This window comes from Puma concolor, chromosome B1, assembly GCF_028749965.1.
Source record: "Puma concolor isolate L17-30 chromosome B1, mPumCon1.1.hap2, whole genome shotgun sequence".
Classification (NCBI taxonomy): Eukaryota; Metazoa; Chordata; class Mammalia; order Carnivora; family Felidae; genus Puma; species Puma concolor.
The window spans coordinates 144,573,252-144,595,666 of record NC_141670.1 but is presented as its reverse complement, the minus strand read 5'-3'; the positions used below and the strand labels follow the sequence as shown (position 1 = coordinate 144,595,666).

Genomic DNA, 22,415 nt, shown 5'->3' with positions numbered 1-22,415 from the left:
GACACGCAGTAACGCCCCAACATCTGCTGCGCAAGTCCTTCCCCACAGCGGAGGAGTTCTCCAGCCCCACGCGGCCGGAGTCGCGCCGACTTCACGGTCACCCGCCCGGCGCTGTCGCCGCGCCCCTCCTCAGCCGCACTCCCGCCCGCGCGCCTCCGCGTCGTCGGGTCTGTCTCCAGCAATCAAATAAGGTCGGCTGAGCCCCCACGGGTGACCAACGAGCTCTCGCTGCACCCGGGGAAGGCCTTGGCCCCACGCTCTGGGGCTGCCAACAGCTGCGTGAATTCTCCAGCGGGGGCGTCCTTTTCTTCCTCTCCAGCCGGCGGTGGTTGGGTCGTCCGCAGCCGCAACTACTATGGCCTCTTCCTCTCCATGTGATCCCCTACCCAGCCGCGCGCTTTAGGGACAGCTTCCAGCCTTTTAGTCTCTCCCTTATGAAAAGAATTGTGGAGGGGCAACGCTTCCTCGTGGGGGTCTGCCCAGCCCCACCTCGGTCGCCCACCGCTCTCTCTCTCCCCGGTTGGCCCGCAGCCCTTCCAAGCCGGTTCCTCCGGGTGGAGCGTGCTTGCCCTGGGCTAACTGGCCGCGAGATGCTGTCCCCGCAGACCCGTCTAGCCCCAGTGTCCCTTCACCTTCTCCGCAGCCTCTCCTGCTTCGTGAAGCGCGTGGCGGAACCCGAGGCTAGGACCTCCGCGCCCAGGATTTTACTCGGACTCCAGCACGTGGTGGAGCGGGGGGTGGCGGCCAGAGTACAGGCTGCGGGAGTCTCGGTGGCACTGGAGAGGGTCGTTTCGGGGCCCACGGCTACCTTCGCTGAGGGCGAGTCCTGCGGCCTGAGCCCGCTGACCCCGGCTGGAGGCCCGCACGCCATCCCCCCTCCCACCGCCTCAGCCCGGGCGCGCAGACTCACACCCCTTCCCGGGGAAGCAAATGGTCCCTTCCAGGCGGGTAGCCATGTTGCTCTAATAAAGCGGGAGGGGCGGCGGCGTGGGGGGAGCAGATGCCGCTGGCTTCGAGCGGGAGCCGGGTGCTGGCAGAGCGCAGCCGCGAGGGAGGCGCGGGGGAGGCGAGCCGGAGCCCGAGCCCGAGCGCGAGCGGGAGCAGCAGCCAGTGTTGGCGGAGAGCACCCGGGCGCAGCTGGAGTTGGAGCCGCAGCCGCGATGGCCGTGGCCGTGGGGAGACCGTCTGTGAGTGCTGGGGCCTCACCACCCTTGCCCGCGGCTCTCGTGGCACTGGGTGGTCCCCGCTTTCAGGGGGGTGACGGGGGGGGAATACCGGGGCCCGGGCGGGGGCTCCGGATGGTGGCGGCTGTGGGTGTGTGCGTGAGATTGGGCGCGCGTCTGGAGCTGAGGGGAGGGCTAGGAGACTAGAGGCTGGGCTACTACGTGATGCAACAGTGTATCGCCTCATCGCGCCCGGGTTCCGGAGATGTGGGAGAGAAAGGACCCCTTCCCTCTTTTCCCTTTAAAGGGTTTCTTTCAGGCACGGTATTTCTCGGCTGCCTCCCTCTCGGCGTGCACACCTTTTCTCTCGTGACAGTCGAGAGAGGCACCGAGTGCGGGGGTTTCCTCCTGACTCCCCCTCGCCGAGGGGCGACCAGGGCATGGGAATTGTTCCCCGAAGCGCGCTGTCACACGGCCGTAGAAGCGGATCAGAAATGAAAGGCTGGGATTTCCGTGGTGGCTTCCCCATCGTGAGAGCCGGGACACCCCCAGGCACCCACCCGGCTGACCTGGCCCTGCCCAGGATGTGGACAAAAGCCCTAGCCACACACACACAAAGTTTTCACAAGGCCCCCTTGTCGTGGTGGGTGGAAGTATTAAATGCTCCGAGGTTAGAAGACCGGGGGCGGCGAACCGAGGAGGCGCGGACGCGAGGAAGAGGAAGGTTAGGGCGGGCGAGTGGAGAACCCGGTGCCCCGCGGATCGGGGCGAGCGAAGGACCGAGGGTGCGCTCCCGCCCCAAATTCAGAGCCGGGCAGGAGCAGCGCCTGGTGGGGTGCAAGACTCAGCTCGCGATTCAGAGCCGGACTTTGAGGGTGCGGTCTCAGTCGGTGCTCCGCATCCTAGGGTGAAAGGCGGTGGGGGGGGGTGGGGGGAGGGACGGCGGCGGCCCTTCCTTTTTTATTGAAAGGAGCAGAGCCGGGTGGGAAAGGCGGAGTCCTCCTTCCTTCTCTTTCCCCGTTTCTTTGTCGATGTTCGAAGTCCACTTTCGCACCACCGGTTTTGGGGCGCGCCTCGAGCGAGGTTTTTCCCGCTCTGCCTCCTTCCTTTTCTCCTCTCCCTCCCACAACTGTGTGGCCGCAGGTGGTGGCTTGAGAGGTCTTGTGGTTCCACACGAGAGACTTTCAGACGTACTGGAAGCTCCGAAGCCCCAGGAATGCAAGGCTGTGCTCGGACTCCAAGCTCTTCCTCGAACTCCTCTCCAGATACACGCGCCTTTTGCTGCCCCCGCCCCCACCCCGCCCCGGGAACTTCGCGGGGTCCTTCTGCGTGCTTTAACTCGGTTTGGTGGTTTGGCTGCAGGCGTGTTTTCAAAGACGTTCTCCACTGTCACAATGTGCTGTGGTCCTATTGAAGTGTAACTGGGTTTTTTGGGCATTTTATACTCTAATATTTAATGACCTGACGCTTAAGAATCAGGTTTCCCCTTGCACACAAATTGTGCCCTTGATAATTAGTGGTCCTGGATTATTGTTACTGAGGGAATTTACATAGTCTCTGTGCTAATCCCTTTATTTTTCTGGTGGGGGAAATTGAGGTACAGAGAGGTCAAGTTTATCTGGTTAAATTACCCCCTTCTCTCTCACCGTCCCCACACTGTACTTATTTCCAGGGCACATATTTCCATAACTAAAATAACTGATAACTGCTTGAGATAATTGGAGAGTGTCTAGGAATGCAAATTTGGGGGGGGGGGGGCTGTTCAGTAACACCTATTGCTGGTGCATTCTTGAGGCTTGGGGGAGGTGGAAGAAATAATTTGCTGCACATTTTCTATAAATTAGTTAGTTCATATATGTCAGTTAAATAGGAACAGTATGTGGATTTGAGATTTAGTTGTGTGGCCATAATCATATCCAACACCAGGTCTGCCAACCAGATGTGAGCTTAATCCCACAGAATTCTTCTCTAAGACCTCTTATTCAAATAATAGAGGAGATTCCAAAAAGAGTATGTGTACAGAGGAGGTAACTGCTTTCTCTGCACATTCCCCGTTGTCACTGGAATTAAGATTAAATTGCAGTTTAAAAACAAGATTTTTTTTTTTGGACTGAGCTGTGGTCTGGGTGATCTAAAGTTGACTACAAAGTTGAAAAGTCTTTTCATACATTTCCAACGAATTGTTGAATTGTTTTACTTTGTTCATTCAGTTCTTGCCTTAAGTGTCGTGCCTATAGTCGTACCTTCAAAACAACCCTCGTAAATACAGATTTATCCAAACCCAGCTCCAAGGGATCAACACTACATCCTTCATCTTAGAATTCTCTGCCCCTCCTGTTCCTTTATCTATTCTCTGATTTGAACAAATGAAAGGAAGGGTGTGTTGAGAGAAAAGAACCACTCCAAAGTTGATCTATGTATGAATGGAGTTTCCCTAGTTACTCCTTTAGAATTTAGACTTTTTAAAAAAGTTGTTTAGGGAAACATGAATAGATCTCCTTTCCCTACAAACTGCCTCTCCCATCCAGATTGAAGGAAAGTTCAGTTAGAATAATTTGCTCTCAATGTTAGGCATTCTTGAACTTGAATGTCTTTGTGTGATATCCTAGGTAAATATGAGATTTTACTGGGGAAAAACCTTGTATGGCAGATGCAGTATTTTCTGTCTTTTGAATTGGTTATATTCAGTTATAACCATTTAAACCTTAAGGCTGAATTAAGATGTTTCTTAAGTTGATTTGTTGGCTGGAAAACAAAAGTTTGAGTTCAGTGTGATACTGTTTATTTTTGTTCTAATTTCGACCCCTAGTGTCTCCATTTTCTCTTGGATGGTGTTGGTGCTTGGCTCTGAGAAGACCCTAAAGCACATCTGTTTCAGAATATAACTAATGATTAATGAGAGCATTTCTCCCTTAGGGATGTGTCCACATTTTGGGTGAGTTGGTATTTTTGCATCCAAGTCCCAGGACAGCTATTATCTTTCTTTTAAACAGAACATGGTAATTTACTCTACCTGGGAATCAGGCTTTATGTAGCTGATCCACTCTCTCTTAAGGTGTGGTGTTCAAGTTATATAGCCTAGGAGTTGAAAGGAACTTTAAGAGATTATTCAGTTCAGCCTTCTTCCCAATGCAAAAATATTTCTTACTTTATCCCTAACAGATGGTATGTATTTAAACTTTTGCAGCGATGGAGATTTCGCATGATATCCTTCAAGAAACCTATTTAATTATTCTTTTATCTGTGGAGCCAAAAGAAATGGAAAAACCAAGTTCATTCACTCATTTAAAAATATTTACCGAGTACCTCCTATGTGCCAGGTACTGTTCTGGGAGCCAGGGTTACATCAGTGGACAAGAGAGACCTTCTCTTTTTACCTGGAGCTTTTATTTTCTGAGAGATTTAGTGTCTATGCATAGTGAAGTGATGAACTTCAGTGAGTATGGAGTATGTAAGCCATTTAGGGAGAAAGGAAATTATGTGCCTGTTGCTGAGTCAACACTTATGATGCAGGTAAAGATCTTGTCTGGGAATCATTAGAGACGGTTCCTGAAGATATGGTCTGTTTTCAGCAGGAGGAGGGTGAGGACTGACAGTGAAACGTTATTTTCCCGTGTTACAAAATTGCCATTTCTAAGACTTGATGCTGTGGTCCTTGCATGAAGGATTCTGGCTCTTTTGTACCTGGCAAAAGCTTAATGGAGCTGAAAAAGGTCTGCGGGATGGCTATCTAAATGATAAAGGGACTGTCATCTAGGGGGAGGTCTTTAAAAATTAAAATTCTGTCAGTGGTATAAATTATACACACTGAGATTCTATAAGCAATTATTAAGGAATGCTGGAAGTGTTTGAGGTATAGTAATCTGTCCTTTTCAAATCTTTGAAAGCTATAGTTTTTTTTTTTTATGCTTTAAAATATCTTCCTTACAAATGAAGTGTTTACATTGCAATGAAAAACAGATCTGTGGAAATTGATTAAAAGAACAAAACTACCCATACCCCACCATCCTGATGTAAGAGTTATTAGATTGTTAGCATGTTTTCATCAACTTTGTGAGATTTACACAAGTAAGCTTAACCCATCTCCTAAAAACTGTGACTTAGAAACCAAACTGTGTGTCTGCTGAACCCTGTCTCTTTGGACACCCATATAATTGACACCGATGCTTAGTGCTTTCAAAGGGGCCACCCTCTGTCTGTGTCCAGACAAAGGAGCGAATGATTTGGATGTCCTACTTTGATTGATTGCCAGAAGGCCTAGTATTTATATCCACTGATGATGCCACAGCTGATAAGGATCTTTGGGTTTAGACTTCCTGTGGGGCAGGGTATAGAGTTTTCTAAGCCAGTGTTTCTCTTTATAGGACCTTAAACTTGACTGGGGGTGGGGTGGGTATGGGCTGCTCTTGGATTTTATAATTTATTGAAAACTCTTTCATAGTGCTAGCTAGACCTGTTTCAACTGGGGTCAGTGAAGTGAACCATTATTTAAACAAAGACCCAGCAGATCCAAAGCTTCTATCCTGTTCCCTAAGGAGATCTACTTTACAATATAATTGATACCTGCTTTGTGGTTGTTGTTTTTTAAATCCAGATTGACAGAAAACTCCCTCCCAACTAAGCAGTACTGCCTCTGACCCACTCAGGCCTGCTGGCAACCTATCAATGCAACCACTGTGGAACATGAAAACTAATATTTGGGCTGAGGTGATAGAGACAGGCTTCTAAAAATAATTTGCTGGGTGATATGAAATCAAATTTGTGTCCTCTCAGGCCTGGTCTCAGGTAGAAATCAGGAGTCTTTACCCTCATATGCCAGAACCAAGGCATTAGAGACACCTTTTTAAGGATCCATGCCACTGAGTGTGAGTGTCTTGCTCAAGTCAAAGGATGCAGGAACTTGACCTATGTGGTTGCATTCTGTCCACCTGCTGAACTGTGACCGTGTGGGATTGAGTGTGATATTTTGTGGGAGGGGCAGGCTGAGATGAAGAGGTTGATCAGGCTTCATGTTCCAAAAAGAATGTCTTTGGTATCCAACAAGCAGAAGCTTTGTTCATGCCCCCCTCCTTTTTTTTTGCATTTTAAAAATTGTCGTGAAAAAATACATAGCATAAAGCATAAGCCTCTGAAAAGAATAGAGTATGGCAGCTGAAAGCTGGGGAAGCAAAGCCGAGATGTTCCTGATTGAGGGGCTTGTGCCAAAGCTGGACTCTGAGGAGGTGAAAGGGAAGATGCTCGAGGATGTGATCTCCTCCATATGGAACTTCCTTAGCTATGTGGCCCTGCTGCAAGTCACATCTTTTAGCCTAAAGAAATTGGAAAGCATGTGAAGATGGGCATCACATGTGAATGCATGATATGAGGAGCCCAGTTACAATTTCTACTCCTATCTGCAAATGAATAGGCCCAGAAAGATGTGAGGGACTCTTTGATTGAATGGATATAAAAATTCTACTTGTTAAGAACAAGTTTGGCTCTGGTAACTGACCTTCATAGCTATAATTTAAAACTACTTGAGAAGTAAAGACATTTTGTAGTGATAGTACACCCATATACCTGTGACATTCAGCCTGTGTGAATGTTGAAATAATAGTAAGTAATGTCAAACTCCATTTTCTAGCAAGTATTAATTATAAAGGAATTATGTCTCCAAAAAAAATGTGTGTGTGTGTGTGTGTGTATACACATACCTGTTTTGATAATTAAGTAACATTACTTTGGGATGAATTTATGATTTTCTTCATAAGTTTTTTCTTATAGAAGAAGTAATACAGATAGCTTAGAAATTGAAAAACAAAACAACCCACAACAACCTAAACACATCAATAGCCATTCTTAGTTTCCTAATCCATCTGCTTCATCAGATATTTCTTTCATACTTTCTCTGAGCAGATGCTGAAGTTATGATGTTGAGTATTTGAGATGCCATCCCTGCTGCTCTCTAAAAATTTCTCTGAAGGATGGGTAAGGAAGCAAAAGGATGAGTAAGGAAAATGAGGTGGAAAAGTGTACTAAGCCAAGGGAATAGCTCCTGCAAAGCTCTGGGTGTGAGACAGCCTTTTGAGGAAATCCACCTATGACGTCACTGTTCAGGGTGGGGTAGAGAAAATAGATGTGGGTCTAGGCAGGTGGGAGGAGACCAGATAATGCAGTGTATTCTTTAAGACACGTGCATATTTTCTACACAGTTTTAAAGATATTTTATATCCTACCCACCCTGTGCCCCAACTTAAGATATCTCAGATTCTTGGAATTGGTTGATAGAAGACCTTGAAAGTCTGCAGAGTATTGAATTCTTCAGGATTCAGTAGAATAGAGGGGAGATGAGAAAGGATAGAGGAGTTGATTCCTTTCATGACCAGATTGCATCCTTAAGAATAGAGGAAGTGAAGACAGAGGAAACACACAAAGAGGAGGAGGGATCCAGTGACAACATCCCCAGTATAGGTCTTCCTCTGTTTAGTCTTCTGTATTGAGGCCTTCCTCAAGATGTAGAACTACAAAGTCTTGTTTTCTTAAACATTGAAGCAAGTGAGTCCTAAAGGGTGGAAGAATGGTAGGACCCCTTCTGTCTTGGACTACAAGTGTCCAACAGTGTTCTCCATAAAGAATATTAAAAAAAACCACAGGATTCTATGAAAGTAGGAGTAAAGTCTATTAAAAGCTATGGTTTTCTGAAGACTTAACACCTTTTCACTCACTTCATCCTTTTGTGTATTGTTTTCATGTCAATATAAATTTTGTGAGTATCATTAAGGGTGCCCATTACATTTACTCAGACCTACTGTTGAAAGGAAAAGGCTTAACCAAAACCATCTGTGAACAGGAAGCTGTTCAGCATCCTGATTTTTAATTTTTTTTTAAGATGAAAGAAATTGATGACACAAATGGAAAGATATACCATGCTCATGGATTGGAAGAATTAATATTGTGAAAATGTCCATACTACCCAAAGCAATCTATAGATTCAATGCAATCCCTAGGAAAATGCCAATAGTATTTTTCATGGAACTAGAACAAATAATCCTAAAAGTTGTATGGAATCACAAAAGACTTCAAATAGGGCAATCTTGAGAAAGTACAAAGCTGTAGGTATCACAATCCCAGATTTCAAGATGCACTTCAAACTTATGGTAATTAAAATAAAAGGTACTGACACAGAAATAGACACATAGATCAATGGAACAGGATAGAGAGCCCAGAAATAAACCCATACTTATGTGGCCAAGTAATCTATTACAAAGGAGGCAAGAATATACACTAGGGTAATGAAAGTTTCCTCAATAAATGGTGCTGGGAAAACCAGACAGCTACATGCAAAAGGATGAAACTGGACCATTTTCTTACACTATACACAAAAATAAACTCAAAAGGGATTAAGGACATAAATGTGAGACTTCAAACCACTTAAAGGAAGTAGTAATCTCTTGGACATTGACCTTAGCAACATTTTTCTAAATATGTCTCTTGAGACAAAGGAAACAAAGCAAAAGTAAACTATTGGGACTATACCAAAATAAAAATCTTTTGCACAGCAAAGGAAACCATCAACCAAACTAAAAGGCAACCTACTGAATGGCACGAGATACTTGCAAATGAAATAGCTAATAAGGGGTTAATATCCAAAATATATAAAGAACTTTCACAACTCAACACCCTCCCAAAAAAATCAATTAGAAAATGAGAAGAGGACCTGAATAGGCATTTTTCCAAGGAAGACATGCAGATGGCCAACAGACATATGAAAAGATGCTCAACATCATTAATCATAAGGAAATGCAAATCAAAACCACAATGAGATATCACCTTACACCTGTCAGTACCAAAACAATAAGAAATAACAAGTGTTAGCAAGGATATAGAGAAAAGGGAACCTTCATGCACTGTTGGTGGGAATGTAATTGGCACAACCATTGTGGAAAACAGTATGGAGGTTCCTCAAAAAATTAAAAATAGAAATACTATATGATCCTGTAATTCCACTATTGGGTATTTACCTAAAGAAAATACAGACAGTACTTCAAAAAGATATATGCACCTTTATGTTATTGCAGTAGCCAAGATATGGAAACAACCTAAGTATCCATTGATAAATGGATAAAGAAGTTGTGTGTGTGTGTGTGTGTGTGTGTGTGTATATACACACACACACAGTGGAGTATTACTCAGCCATAAAAAAGATCTTGCTATTTGTGACAACATGGATGGACCTAGAGGGTATTATGCTAAGTGAAATAAGTCAGAGAAAGATAATACTATAGGATTTCACTTAGGTGGAATCTTAAAAACAAGGTGAATGAACAAACAAGATGCCAAACATAATCATAAATACAGAGAACAAACTGATGGTTGCCAGAGGGGAAGGGGTTGGGGGATGGGCAAAATAGGTGAAGGAGATGAAGAGAATACAAACTTCCAGTTATAGAGTGAATGGGTCACAGGAATGAGACTTTCGGCATGGGGTATATAGCCAATAATATTGTAATGGTGTTGTGTGGTGACAGATGGTAATTGCACTTATGGTGAGCATAGCTTAATGTATGGAGTTGTTGAATCACTATGTTGTGCACCTGAAACTAATGTAGCATTGTATATTAACTATAATTAAGTTAAAAAAAACCAAAAACCTCTGTGCACAGCAAGCCTTCTTGGCATCTTGATTTTTAAATTTTATTTGAATTGTCAAGATAATTATCTCACTTTATCCTTACAAAATTCCCAAGAAGTAACATAGACAAGGAAACTGAGGAACAAAGAAACTAATACCTAATGTGTACAGCCAGTTACTGGGAGCACTAGGCTTTAGAACCAAGGCTCTTAGACCAATATACATATAGACCTACAATTTGTGTTGGTCTGTTAGACTAACTTATGCTACAATTTGTGTCGGTCTGTTAGACTAACTTATGCTGAAGTAACGCATTTGTCCCAAATTTTGGTAGCTTACACAACAAAGGTTTATTTCTTAACCACAATCTTTGATTCATCCTCCGAGATCTCCATGCTGTTCTGACCCCAGGATCCAGGTCCTCTATCTGGACCTTGCCAGTCTGGTGGCAGAGGAAAAAGATATACTGACCCCTGAACTATCAAGCTCTTACCATGGGTCACTTCTACATGAATTTCATTGGCTAAAGTAAATTTTCACTCCTAAATTCAGCAAGATGGCGATGGATAATCCTTCTGCAAAGAGTGGCTCTGCCAGTCAATTGACCAAGACTTGAGGGCCCTGGAATGAGGATTTAATTCCCCATCCTGGGCTGGGGTGGGGGTGGTTATTTTGAATAGTAACAGTTCACCATACTGTCCTAGTCAGGGAATCTACAATGGAGCCAAGGGTCCTAGTCAGGGAATCTGCTACGGAGCCAAGGGTCCTCATTATTTTTGAAAAGTCTTTCCCAGTCTGTAATGATTTTTCCCACTCTCTCTGTCCTGTTCTGATTCTAGTTGGACATGGTAGAATGCTGAGGAATTGTGTGTGTGTGTGTGTGTGTGTGTGTGTGTGTGTGTGTGTGTGTGTTAAGCAGCCAGAATGAATTGAAGGCAGAGGATGTGATTATTCCTATTGTTCACTCACCGTGAGTTTGCAGTAGCATCCTAACTAAGTAAGGGATGGGTGGTGACCTTCTGAAAGACCTTCTGTGCTGTTCTCTGGTGGCCCCAACTCTGGGACTGTACTCTCTGGGAAATGGTTTTGAGGCCATTAGGACTTCCAGCTGCTTGACAGAATTATTTCCCTTGGGATGCTTCCAAATCTGTCCTTTCCCAGCCCATCTGTTCCTAAATGCAGATGCATCAGATGGCACCCTTCTCTTTCTTGCTTTGTTTTCTCTCACTGAGAGGCAGTAGTACTATATTACATTTGGATTATGAACATAGGCTCTACAGTCAGACTGCTTGGGTTCTAGGGTATCGGCTCTGCCATTTAACCATCTCTGTGATCTTAGGCAAGTTACATACCTTGTGTACATCTCATGCGTCAGCTATAAAATAATAATGGTACCTTCCTCAAAGATTTGTAGGATTAAATAAGTTAAGACATACAAAGTGCTTTCAGTGATGTGTGAAACATTCATCCTCAATAAAAAGGAAATAAATATGGAACTAATAATGACTTTATACCAAAGACTGGGCTCCAGCCAGAACTGCCAACCCACCGCACCCCACCCCAGCAGGAAGTGAGCATTTGCCCCTTCTCTCACACACCTAAAATGCAGTCTTCCCTTTTTCTAATCAGAGCACACCTCTGAGGCATAGATCCAATATACTGTCTCCTCGAAGCCTTGACTCGCCATCCAAGTTTTGGTAATTTTTCTGTCTCTGAATTCCTGCAGCAGTGATTGCCTGCAACGCTCGTGTGTCACCTTTATAGTGTTCTGGAGTCTCCACCCCAACCCTCACCACTGCTTTCTTCAAGACCCTATTTAAAATAAATAGGAATGGGGCACCTGGGTGGCTCAGTTGGTTGGGCGTCTGACTTCAGCTCAGGTCATGATCTCGTGGTTTGTGGGTTGAGGCCCTGTGTCCAGCTCTAGGCTGATAGCTCAGAGCCTGGAGCCTGTTTTGGATTGTATGTCTCCCTCTCTTTCTGCTTCTCGCCTGGTTGTGTTCTCTTTCTCTCAAAAATAAATATACATACATACATACATACATACATAAACAGGAATGATCAAATATAGTTGTGAATGTTTTTTTTTTTTAATTTTTTTTTTCAACGTTTTTTATTTATTTTTGGAACAGAGAGAGACAAAGCATGAACGGGGGAGGGGCAGAGAGAGAGGGAGACACAGAATCGGAAACAGGCTCCAGGCTCTGAGCCATCAGCCCAGAGCCCGACGCGGGGCTCGAACTCACGGACCGCGAGATCGTGACCTGGCTGAAGCCGGACGCTTAACCGACTGCGCCACTCAGGCGCCCCTGGTTGTGAATGTTTTTTAAAAAAATCTCTCAGGGGTGCCTGGGTGGCTCAGTCAGTGGAGCACCTGACTTTAGCTCATGTCATGATCTCCCGGTTGGTAGGTTAGAGCCGGATGTGGGGGCTCTGTGCTGTCAGCTCAGAGCCTGGAGCCATGATTCAGATTCTGTGTTTCCCTCTCCTTTTGCTCCTCCCCGACTCACTCTCTGTCTCTGTCTCTGAAAAATAAACATTAAAACATTTAAAAAAAAAATAAATCTCTCATTACCACAAACATATGTTCTGCTAGCCTTGACCACATTCATGTATTCTTAGCCTTACTTCCAGATTTGCAGGGAGAGACTGTGTTGTGCACCCCCCCCCCCCCCCGCCGCCTTCCCCCCTGGTTAATAAACATGTGACTGAATGAACAAAATTGATCCTTTGGATAAGACTTGTGCCAGCCTGCTTCCTCTCAGTCCACCTTTATGTAATTCATGCTGTTGCTGTGTGCGTTTCAGGCAGGTGTAGACCTCATATCTATAGCTTTCTCCCCCAGGCTTCTCTGCTGTAGCCACCTGGGCTCTGCTTCACTATTTTGACCTATGTACACATCTGGCTGTCCAAGGGCGTTTCCATCCCATGGGCCAACACTTGCCTGATGGGGGATGGAATCTGATGGACAAATACTTCTCTCTTTTGTCACTAACTTTGGACAATTCTGAGGCACAATATATATGGCTCCTCAGAGGGTCCCACATGGGCCCTAGCCTCAGCCCACAGTGTGATTAGCTCCATATACATATGTTTAGGATGACTGTGCCTCCTTCCCTGTTTCATACTTCTCGGTCCCCACTCCTGTTCCTTTGGATCATTTCCCCAAAGAGCTTTATGCGTGCAAGCCCTAGTTTCAGACCTCTGCATTTTGATGAAAACACCTTGTTTCCTGGTTTGGGAAACAAACCCTTGTACACATTCACAAACTCTTGTGAATGTTACTTGGTAACATACCAAATTCCTCTAGAATTAAAAAAAAATACGCTGAGAACAAACTGATATTTCTTTAATCAGGGTTTTACTATTTATTGGAGGGAAGACTTCAAACTATTAAGAGCTATGCTCAGAAAAGAAGAAAACTGGATGCATCATCTAATCTTTTCTATAATTTTCATTTCTACTTCATTGGGGAGGAACCCACAGTCTCTCAGGATGGAAGTACTTGTCTCTGAATGTATAGTGCTTACTTTGTTCTGTGATTTCTTTAATGTACCCATTTCAAGTCAGTTATATATTTTATAATCTAGAAACGAGATACAGAGTGTATGGGGGAAAACGTTTTTGATACATGAACTGTGAACTTGGGCCAAAGCTTAAAACTGTTTTTGAAAAAGAAATTTTGTGGCCTATACTGCATAGATTGGAAGAATGAGGTAAAAACTTTTGAGGCAACTTCTTGTGAGCTAATGTTCAGCAATTTTATGGGCCCAGATTAACTTAAGTATCTGCCTGAAAGTTCTTCGACTCATCAGAGTTATTCACATCATCTCTTCACTTTGAGCCTATCCCATAGGCAGTTTCTGATAATGTAGGGGACATCCTTGGAAATACCACAAGCCAAACAGATTCATTCTCCAGTTTTCCCCAAATTTCTTACCTTTGCTTTCACTCTGAGGTTGGTTTTGACTTTTTTGGGGGTGGGCGATATAGGTCTGTACCTCTCTCTGCCTTTTGGAATGACTTGATTGTTTATTATATACGTCTTTGTTTTCAAAGCCTTTTCCAATCCTTTGCTTTTTTTTCCAAAATAAAGGGAGTGGGAGGAGAAAAATTGGATACTGAAATGTGTTATTTCTCAAACTAAAACTGGAATTATTTTTCAGATTTTTTTTTTTTGTCTTTAAACATACATTTGGAATGTTGCTAATTTGCACATTGCCTTTGCCATTGAACTCCTTGCACCCACTACAGTGGTGTCCTAATTGAAATTGTACAATTGCACACATTTTTCTTGTTGATTAGCTTTCATTGGGTAAACATTGATCTTTACAGTTTTCTTATGAGATAGTCTGAGTAGACACTGTTCTTGAACCCAAGCTCTTCAGCTCCTATTTGATGGATCAGGCCATGGTAAATAAGTTAAAGTCTTCTAACTACTGGTTATACCTTCTTTCCAAATGGAGGTACAACCCTAGTCTGCAGAATAATGCTGTCAGAACTTTTTGCAATGATAGAAATGTTCTATTACTGCATTCTCCAGTATGCGCTATCCATATGTACCTATCGAACACTTGAAATGGGGCTGGTGCAACCATAGAATTAGATTTTTTTTATCTTGTTTAATTGTAATTAATTTGCATTTAAATTTAAATACCCACATGTGGCTAGTGGCTACCATGTTGAACAGTGAACTTTATGAGTATTGTCTAGGGGTACCTGGGCGACTCAGTCTGTTAAGCGTTCAACTTTACTTCAGGTCATGATGTTGTGGTTCATGGGTTTGAGTCCCACATTGGACTCTATGCTGACAGCTCAGAGCATGGAGACTGCTTCGGATTCTTGTCTCCCTTTCTCTATGCCCCTCCCCTGCTTGTGGTCTCTCTCCCTCTCCAAAATAAATAAACATTTAAAAAAATAAAAAATTTAAAAATTTTAAAACAAGGGACGCCTGGGTGGCTCAGTAGTTTAAGCATCTGACTTTGGCTCAGGTCATGATCTCATGGTTCATGAGTTCGAGCCCCGTTATCAGGCTCTGCTGACAGCTCAGAGCCTGGAGCCTGCTTCAGATTCTGTTTCCCTCTCTCTCTCTGCCCCTCCCCCAACCATACTCTGTCTCTTTCTCTCTCTCTCAAAAATAAATAAAGATTAAAAAATTTAAAAAAAATTTAAAACAAGAAGTATGGTCTAGAAGTATTTATAATCTGATATTTCTTTCTCATATTTTAGAAAACTTTATTAAGAAAAATTCCAAACATTACACAAGAGAGAAGGTATACTCAACCCTTCTATCCTATCACCTAGGCCATTCTTATGTCATCTCTTACCCCTTTTCTCTAACCTCCTCTCTCCTCATCCCGACCCCCCAAATTATTTGTTTTTTCAAGTTTATTTATTTTGAGAGAGAGAGAGAGCAGGGGAAGGACAGAGAGAAAGAGAGACAGAGAATCCCAAGCAGGCTCCACACTGTCAGCACGGAGCTCTATGTGGGGCTGGATCTTACAAACCGTGAAATCATGACCGGAGCCCAAATCAAGTCTGATGCTTATCCGACTGAACCACCCAGGCGCCCTTGTTTGTTTTTCAGGGTTTTATTTTTTAAGTAATTTCTATACCCATCTTGGGGCTTCGATGTACAAACCTGAGATCAAGAGTCACATGCTGTACCAACTGAGCCAGCCAGGCACCCCAAGTTTGTTTTTTAAAAACTATTATTATTATTATTATTATTATTATTATTATTATTATGTAATCTCCACATCCAACATGGAGCTCAAATTTGTAACCCTGAGATCAGGAGTCATATGCTCTTGCTCCAGCCAGTCAGCGTCACCCCCGCCCCCCCCATGCCCCTAGTTATTTTGGAGTAAATCCCAGGCTCAGTCTGATCTCATTTAGTTTTAAGAGCTATGCTGGTGACCTGGGGGTAGGAGGAACATGGCATCAGGAAGAGGTATTCAGGGATCGTCAAAGTGAATTTGTGATTTAAAACAAAAGGCAAAAAAATGTCAAGTGTATGGATGGTAAAAGTTATAGTTTGTCAAAGATAGGTACTGAGTATATAGATGAGTGATATTCTCTGTGGTTGAGATATTTCATCATCACCATCATTGTAATGAATGGCCAGGCATGAGTGCATAGATGGAATAGTTACTGCCCCAAGCTTGGTTACGTGTGCTTTTCTTGAGCTTCGGGTTCATGGATAATTTCATCATTTAAACGTTCATATGCAGTGTTTATCATTGAACCTTATTGAATGCCAACAGTGCAATAGAGTCATAGGATTTTTAAAGGTGGAAAGCAAGCTGAGGATCATTTGGCTTTAGCCCAATCTCCTCAGAATGTTTATTTCCAGAGAGGAGTAGCTTGTTCTGAGCTCCCTTTGAGTGGCCCAGCACTTGGTCTGTCACCCTGGCCTGATCAGCTGACTGACTGGCTGAGGTAAAACTGTAGCATTAAGTCACGCTTACCTACTTTTTAAAACGGCAGACTCTTAGGGCCTCTTTTAGAGCAGACATGTTTTTTCTAAGTCTATTTGAGGTATTATAGATACTCTTTTGGAGAGAAATGTTTGTGTAAATAACATAAAATTTTCTCTTATGGGTTGAGAATTTATGCCGGTTACTGGTGTATATTATTATAGGAAATGCCTGTTTATTTTCTGTATTTCTGTTTATAAAAGAAACTCTTGTAGCAAGCACATTTTGATCATGTGGACACATTGAAGGAAATAATGCTTGCATCATTGATATTTAAAAGTGCTTTTCTTCCTTCACAATGTAAAGCAAGAATTGTTACTGTGCTTTTGTAGTTGAATTTAGGAGCTAATAATGATTTTCTTCCTTATGATATTGTGCAGAATATGTATATTCTAAATTTGGAACTTAGGATTTAAGAGGAAGAATTTGTGATGGTAAAGGATCTTGTATCATCAGAAATGTGCCCAGGCCTTGGCTCAGCTGTTTTATTGATGGAAAAAGATGATATGTTTCAGAATAAGAGCTATTAAAAATTTCAGCAACATTCTGAACAACTGCAAGCTTACTGTTGCAACAGGATGCCATTCCTTTTCCATAGTTAACTCTCCAGGAGTTCCCCGAGCTTCTGTTAACCACATTCCTGGGAGAGAGGGAAGAGCTATGTCTAATCTCAGCATCTACATTGCAACTTCGTCCAGTTTGCTTTTATTGCATGGTTCCTGGAGAAAGCGAATAGTTGGTTAATACCCTATGTGTTGATGTTACTGTGACTCAGGATTTATGCCATTTTTTTGCAAATACTCCAGTGAAATGGGCTTTCTTATCTCTACTTGACAAGAAATATTTGCATCCACATTAGGGCTAAGAACATGACTTGACTTAGGGAGATGTTTTGTCAAATCACATGCACTGTCCTTTTCATGCAGGGTAAAAACAAGTAACTAGTAAGGCTTGTAAAATGACCATGACCTGATTGGGAAATACAGCAACTATTTTCAGCAAAGAGGGTGAAATATTAGTATGAGTAGCAGATTTTTCTTATCATATTAAGTTCACAGATTTAGAAAAAAACCGAAATTTAAACCCAGCAATAACGCATCTTGAAAAAGAAGATAAATTCATGTAATCTAGGTCTCAATTAATGCTTACACTTTATAACAGTTAGAAGAGTGCTGAACTTGATGTAGCCATCACATTAATAAAAAATAGAAGTTTGCCTTATGTATTCTCTTTAAAATAGTTAATGAACAGTGGTTTATCACAGCTTTGATAGGCCTCAGTTTGGTTCTGGATTGAATTATTTATGGCATGGTAAAATAGTAAGGGAGAGATATAAATAAACCATTTTTTTTTTAATTTTTTTTAACGTTTTTTATTTATTTTTGAGACAGAGAGAGACAGAGCATGAACGGGGGAGGGTCAGAGAGAGGGAGACACAGAATCCGAAACAGGCTCCAGGCTCTGAGCCATCAGCACAGAGCCCGACGCGGGGCTCGAACTCACGGACCGCGAGATCATGACCTGAGCCGAAGTCGGCCGCCTAACCGACTGAGCCACCCAGGCGCCCCATAAATAAACCATTTTTGACCAGCTTCATTATTTGGCTTATTGATGAGAGGGAAAAAAAGTACCGAAAAGGACAACTCTCAGATTCTTCAGTTAAATGTTGTAAATGGGCCAACGTGTGCCACCTCTTAGCTCTACCTGGCTAAATGAGGACCTCAGTGGTGCCATAGTTTTCAGTTTTTCAAGAGAGCACGGACATTTAGAGTTTGAGGTGAAATTTCCCCATCTGAAAATGTTGGCAGTTAAGTCAAATATTTTTAAAATACTGTGTGGGCCACATAAACATGTTTGTGGGCTGAGACTGCCAGTGAGCAATCTGATTTCCATTGAAGATAATTCATTTATATTTTCTTGTATTTGAATAAAGAAGCCATTAACTTTTGGGGGGGGGGGTGTCTTTTTAAATGCTTTCAGATTTGAATAAGTAAAGCATTTTTTCTAGAAAAGGTGCTTGTTTTTAAAACAGAAGTGAAGCAATTACTTGAAGGCAGTAAGGAAAATGGTTTCCTTAACAGGGTATCTCCTAACAGGTCTGAGCTGTAGGAGATCAGATTGGGAGGAGCAGGACCTCGTACAGTGTGTCTAGGGCCCACAACGAGAGAGCAGGGGGGACTCTTGAGTGTTGGTGTCCAGTGCCAACGTCCCTCTGCAGAAACGTGTGCTATATATAGTGAACGGGGTTGGATTTTTTTTTTTTGGTTTAGGTCCAATGACAGTTAATGGCTGTTCCTTACAGGCTGTGAAATTATTTATGAGTTTGGCAGTAGGATGATGTGAAATGCAAGTGGAGATAGGTAGAATAGGGTCTGTTACCAAATCCCAATAAATTGTTAGCGCTGGAGCCAGGACAGACTTCAGAGGTCACCCAATCCAGGGCCTTCCTTTGAGAGGAGGAAACTGAGGCCTGGGGAGTTGGGCTGAGGCTGAAAGTTCTCATTAACTCTTTCCTGTCCAGCAGGAACCCAACCTTCCTTTCTTTTCCTCTCTTCTTCTTCCTGCCTATAGGAAAATGTGTCTTCCAGGATTTATTTGTGGCAATTAGGCAGTCTTTCAGAAAAACAAGGAAGTCAGATGTTTAGTAAACAGAATAGGTAGAAAAGATCTTCCTAGGCAGTAGATTTAGCTTGTCCTTGTTAGAACTTTTTTTTTTTTTTTAACAGAGAGAAACAATGAGTGTGTGCCAGTTGGGGTGGGGCAGAGAGAGGGAGAGAGAGAATCCCAAGCAGGCTGTACACTGACGGACACCAACAGGGGGCTTGATCTCTGGAACCGTGAGATCATGACCTGAGCCAAAATCAAGAGTCAGACACTTAACTGCCTGAGCCACCCAGGCGCCCCAAAACATTTTTATTGTTAAAATTTCTGGTGCTGTTCTTGTGTCAGTTTTCGTACGCTTCTTTCCAAAAGCCTACCTTTCCATACTATTTTTAGAAAGCAAAAACCAGTTAGGTACTCAACAGGAAAATGTGGCAATTTATTACCTTTCTGCATGTGGTGGGTTGAACCACATGAAATAGTTGATTTCAGTTGTTTCAACTACAAAAATGGTAGTGTCATATGCTTCAAGACAGTAGCTTGAGCAAAAGGGTGATGAGTATTGGGGTAGCTTCCTGTTCTTCTAAAGGCATGGTTGACATTTTACATGGTCATCGACCATTCAGCCCTTCTCATGTTATCCTGCTCAAACATTGTTATACTAGAGCATTTTTTTTACTGAGAAATGTGGTATTGAAAGCTCTGTGTGCATATGTGGAACAGTCTTTCCCCCACGTGCTATGTTTGGCTTGAAAAGCCTCCCTTTGCCTTGAAGAAAAGACGACCAAGCCAAAGTCAGATGCTGGATTTGTTTCTGTTTTCAGGCCAACAGAAGTCAGTTGAAATGAGAATGATTTTCATTTTGTCTTGATCAACAGCACAATACTTTGGTATGCAGTTATATTAATATTACACCCCGAGTTGGGGATCTGAGACTCTTGAAAACATTGCCCTGTTACTGAAATTGAAGCCTAATTGTGATTTGTTGGTGGAGGAGTGGGGGGAGCAAATGGACCCACAGAAAGAAATGTCATAAACTTTAGACCTTTTCTTCTCCTAGTTTTCTGAATTGAATCCACTGAACATTGGCTTTCTCAAAACAACTTTTGTAAAAGACGTGGCATTTTAGTATTTTGGGGATTACAAAACTAAGTATAAGAGACATGGGAACTTTGATAGGGGAAAATTTATTTGAAGGATATTATGACCTCTGAATCATATTTGAGACTGCTGACAAAATGAAATATATCTTTTGACTTTAGGCATCAAGGGAATTAATATTTAATATATGCTCATTTTTCTTAATAAATTAGAAAACAGAAATCCAACCTAAATCCAGTCAATTGGAGAAAGCCAAACTCTACAAAATTCATGGTTCATAAAGATCTTAGTGCCCCACAGCTGAATAAATACAGCTAAAGAGCCATCACAAACAGCCACTTGGAAATGCGATTTTTCTGTACTACTTTGAACAGGAGGGTTAGTTAGAAATTCACTTCTGACATTTCAGGCCCCTTTTGACTATTACTTTAAATTCGAGTGCTTTACTCTAGTTCTTGAAAAGAACTACAGAACTAAACTTTAGAACTAAAGGGCCTTTTTATTGGGGTAAAGGTTTTCTGCAGGAAAAAAGTGTCGGACAGGCTGAGTCTGTTTTCCTCCCTCTTAATTTATTTCTGCAAAAATACCCTTCCCTACTGTTCTCTTCAGGATGAAGGCTCACCTCCCCAGGATGGTATGCTGGTCTTTCCATGATTTGATGCCTTTCTTTTCATAATCCTCAATTGGTTCCTGCAGTTCCTTGCAGGGCCTGCCTCCTTGCAGGGCCCTGGGCACCATACGTCCCCTTTTTTCACACTCTGTCTTGCACCTCATGTAAATGCCTTTCTCCTAGCCTCTTCCCACCCTCTGTAGCTACTCATCCTTCAAGACTTTCCAGGCCCCTCTGCTTTCCCTTCACCCAGGCAGAGTTTGGAAGACAGCTTTCTGAATTCCCATTTATCTTAGGCTCTTGTAATAAGCAGGTATGTTGTACCATAGTTTTCATGCCTGATTCATTTTCGTATTGTCCATTCAGCAAAGAATAGTGCCTGGCAAAAGGAATTCCTCAGTGAATACATCAAAAATAACTGTGCAGTAACAGGCCCAGGCTTTCTGCCTGTATAGTGGACTTAATCAGTAAAAATAACTGGCATAACATCCTGGAAGGAGATTACCGAACAAAGAATTTAACGATCTGCTAAATTTCCCCAGGAATTCTCAGCATTATTTAATGGTTGACAAGAGGGAGCTTTGAAGGGCTAAGAAATGAACACAAATGCAATGGGCTGAAGATTTAATTTTCATTTCACCTGTTTCTTGTCTCAGCCCGGGGTTGCTCAGACCATAAAAATTGGAGTTGACAAAGCATAAGATAATTTGCTCCTGTTCATCAGAAAATATTGTGGAGTGACCGGGTGAGGCAGCCTTGGGAAATGGTAAAGGTTGTTCTCTTTGTAGTTCTCTTTGATGCTGTGTTCAGGGTCTTCCCTGGGTTTATTTTTCCTAATTATTGAAATTATATGTATGGCAACAACCCCTGAAGCTATTCTGTGTAGCAATTAGTGTGCTGCTTGGAGTGTTTTTATTACTTACTACCTTCCTGAGAACTGCCAACATGCTTGGTGAAAATGCTGGAGATTATAGCGTGAGAAGTGGTTTTTCATAGATGTCTTGTCCTGTAGAAGTGAGGATACAGGATTCATGGGAAGAACAAATCTTCACATTTTTTTACAGTTTATGTGTGATATCTGTATGTATGTACCATATAAATGTATTCAATGGCTAGCAGAATTGACATTAAATTGATAAATATTTTAAATGTTGTCTACTATGAAATTGCTCAAAGTGGTCAAGACTATACCAGGGCTTTCTATTATGTCAGTTGAAACTGGGGGCGCCTGGGTGGCTCAGTCGGTTAAGCATCTGACTTCAGCTCAGGTCACCATCTCACGGTCCATGAGTTCCAGCCCCGAGTCGGGCTCTGGGCTGATGGCTCGGAGCCTGGAGCCTGCTTCCGATTCTGTGTCTCCCTCTCTGTCTGCCCCTCCCCTGTTCATGCTCTGTCTCTGTCCCAAAAATAAATAAACGTTAAAAAAAAAAAATTAAAAAAAAAAAAAAGAAACTATAGCAAACCTTTAATATCGATACTATCCCTACTTTACAATTAAAGAAAAGGGGACTTAGAAGCAACCTGCCTCAACAGTTGCAGAGCTGGGGTTTTTTACTCGTGACTGACTTGTAGCTGATGCTTATCACACTGTTCCATGCATCTTTGTGTTTTTTTATATTAATTTCAGAGAGTTCTTTTTTCCCAAGCCTATCACTTAAGATATTGGTATTTAAATATTAAATTAGATCTAAAAATGGCACCAGAGACTTCATGCACATTTGCCTGAGATGTCGGTTGGTGAGAGATCACACAATTTTTAAAACTTAAATCATTTTATGCGTTGTTCTGTAACAGAGTATTGAAGTTCATTATTTTAGCTAAATGTGTCTTAATTATGATCACTGAATCTT

The 22,415-nt window shown here is 42.6% G+C and overlaps 1 protein-coding gene and 1 pseudogene across 4 annotated transcripts in view; both read left to right on the top strand.

The window, feature by feature from the left end:
- Window positions 1-985: 985 nt before the first annotated feature.
- SEPTIN11 (septin 11) overlaps window positions 986-22,415 on the top strand; it is an 89,871-nt gene continuing 68,441 nt past the window's right edge. For 3 of the 4 annotated variants that reach the window (XM_086704814.1, XM_086704813.1, XM_025921449.2), the window contains exon 1: window positions 986-1,187. In XM_086704814.1, the coding sequence (XP_086560940.1) occupies window positions 1,161-1,187 (27 nt within the window). In that variant the 5' untranslated portion in view covers window positions 986-1,160. The remainder of the gene's footprint in view (window positions 1,188-22,415) is intronic. The other variant, XM_025921448.2, reaches the window with a different exon arrangement.
- On the top strand, window positions 1,203-11,859 carry LOC147581915 (mitochondrial import receptor subunit TOM5 homolog pseudogene; annotated as a pseudogene).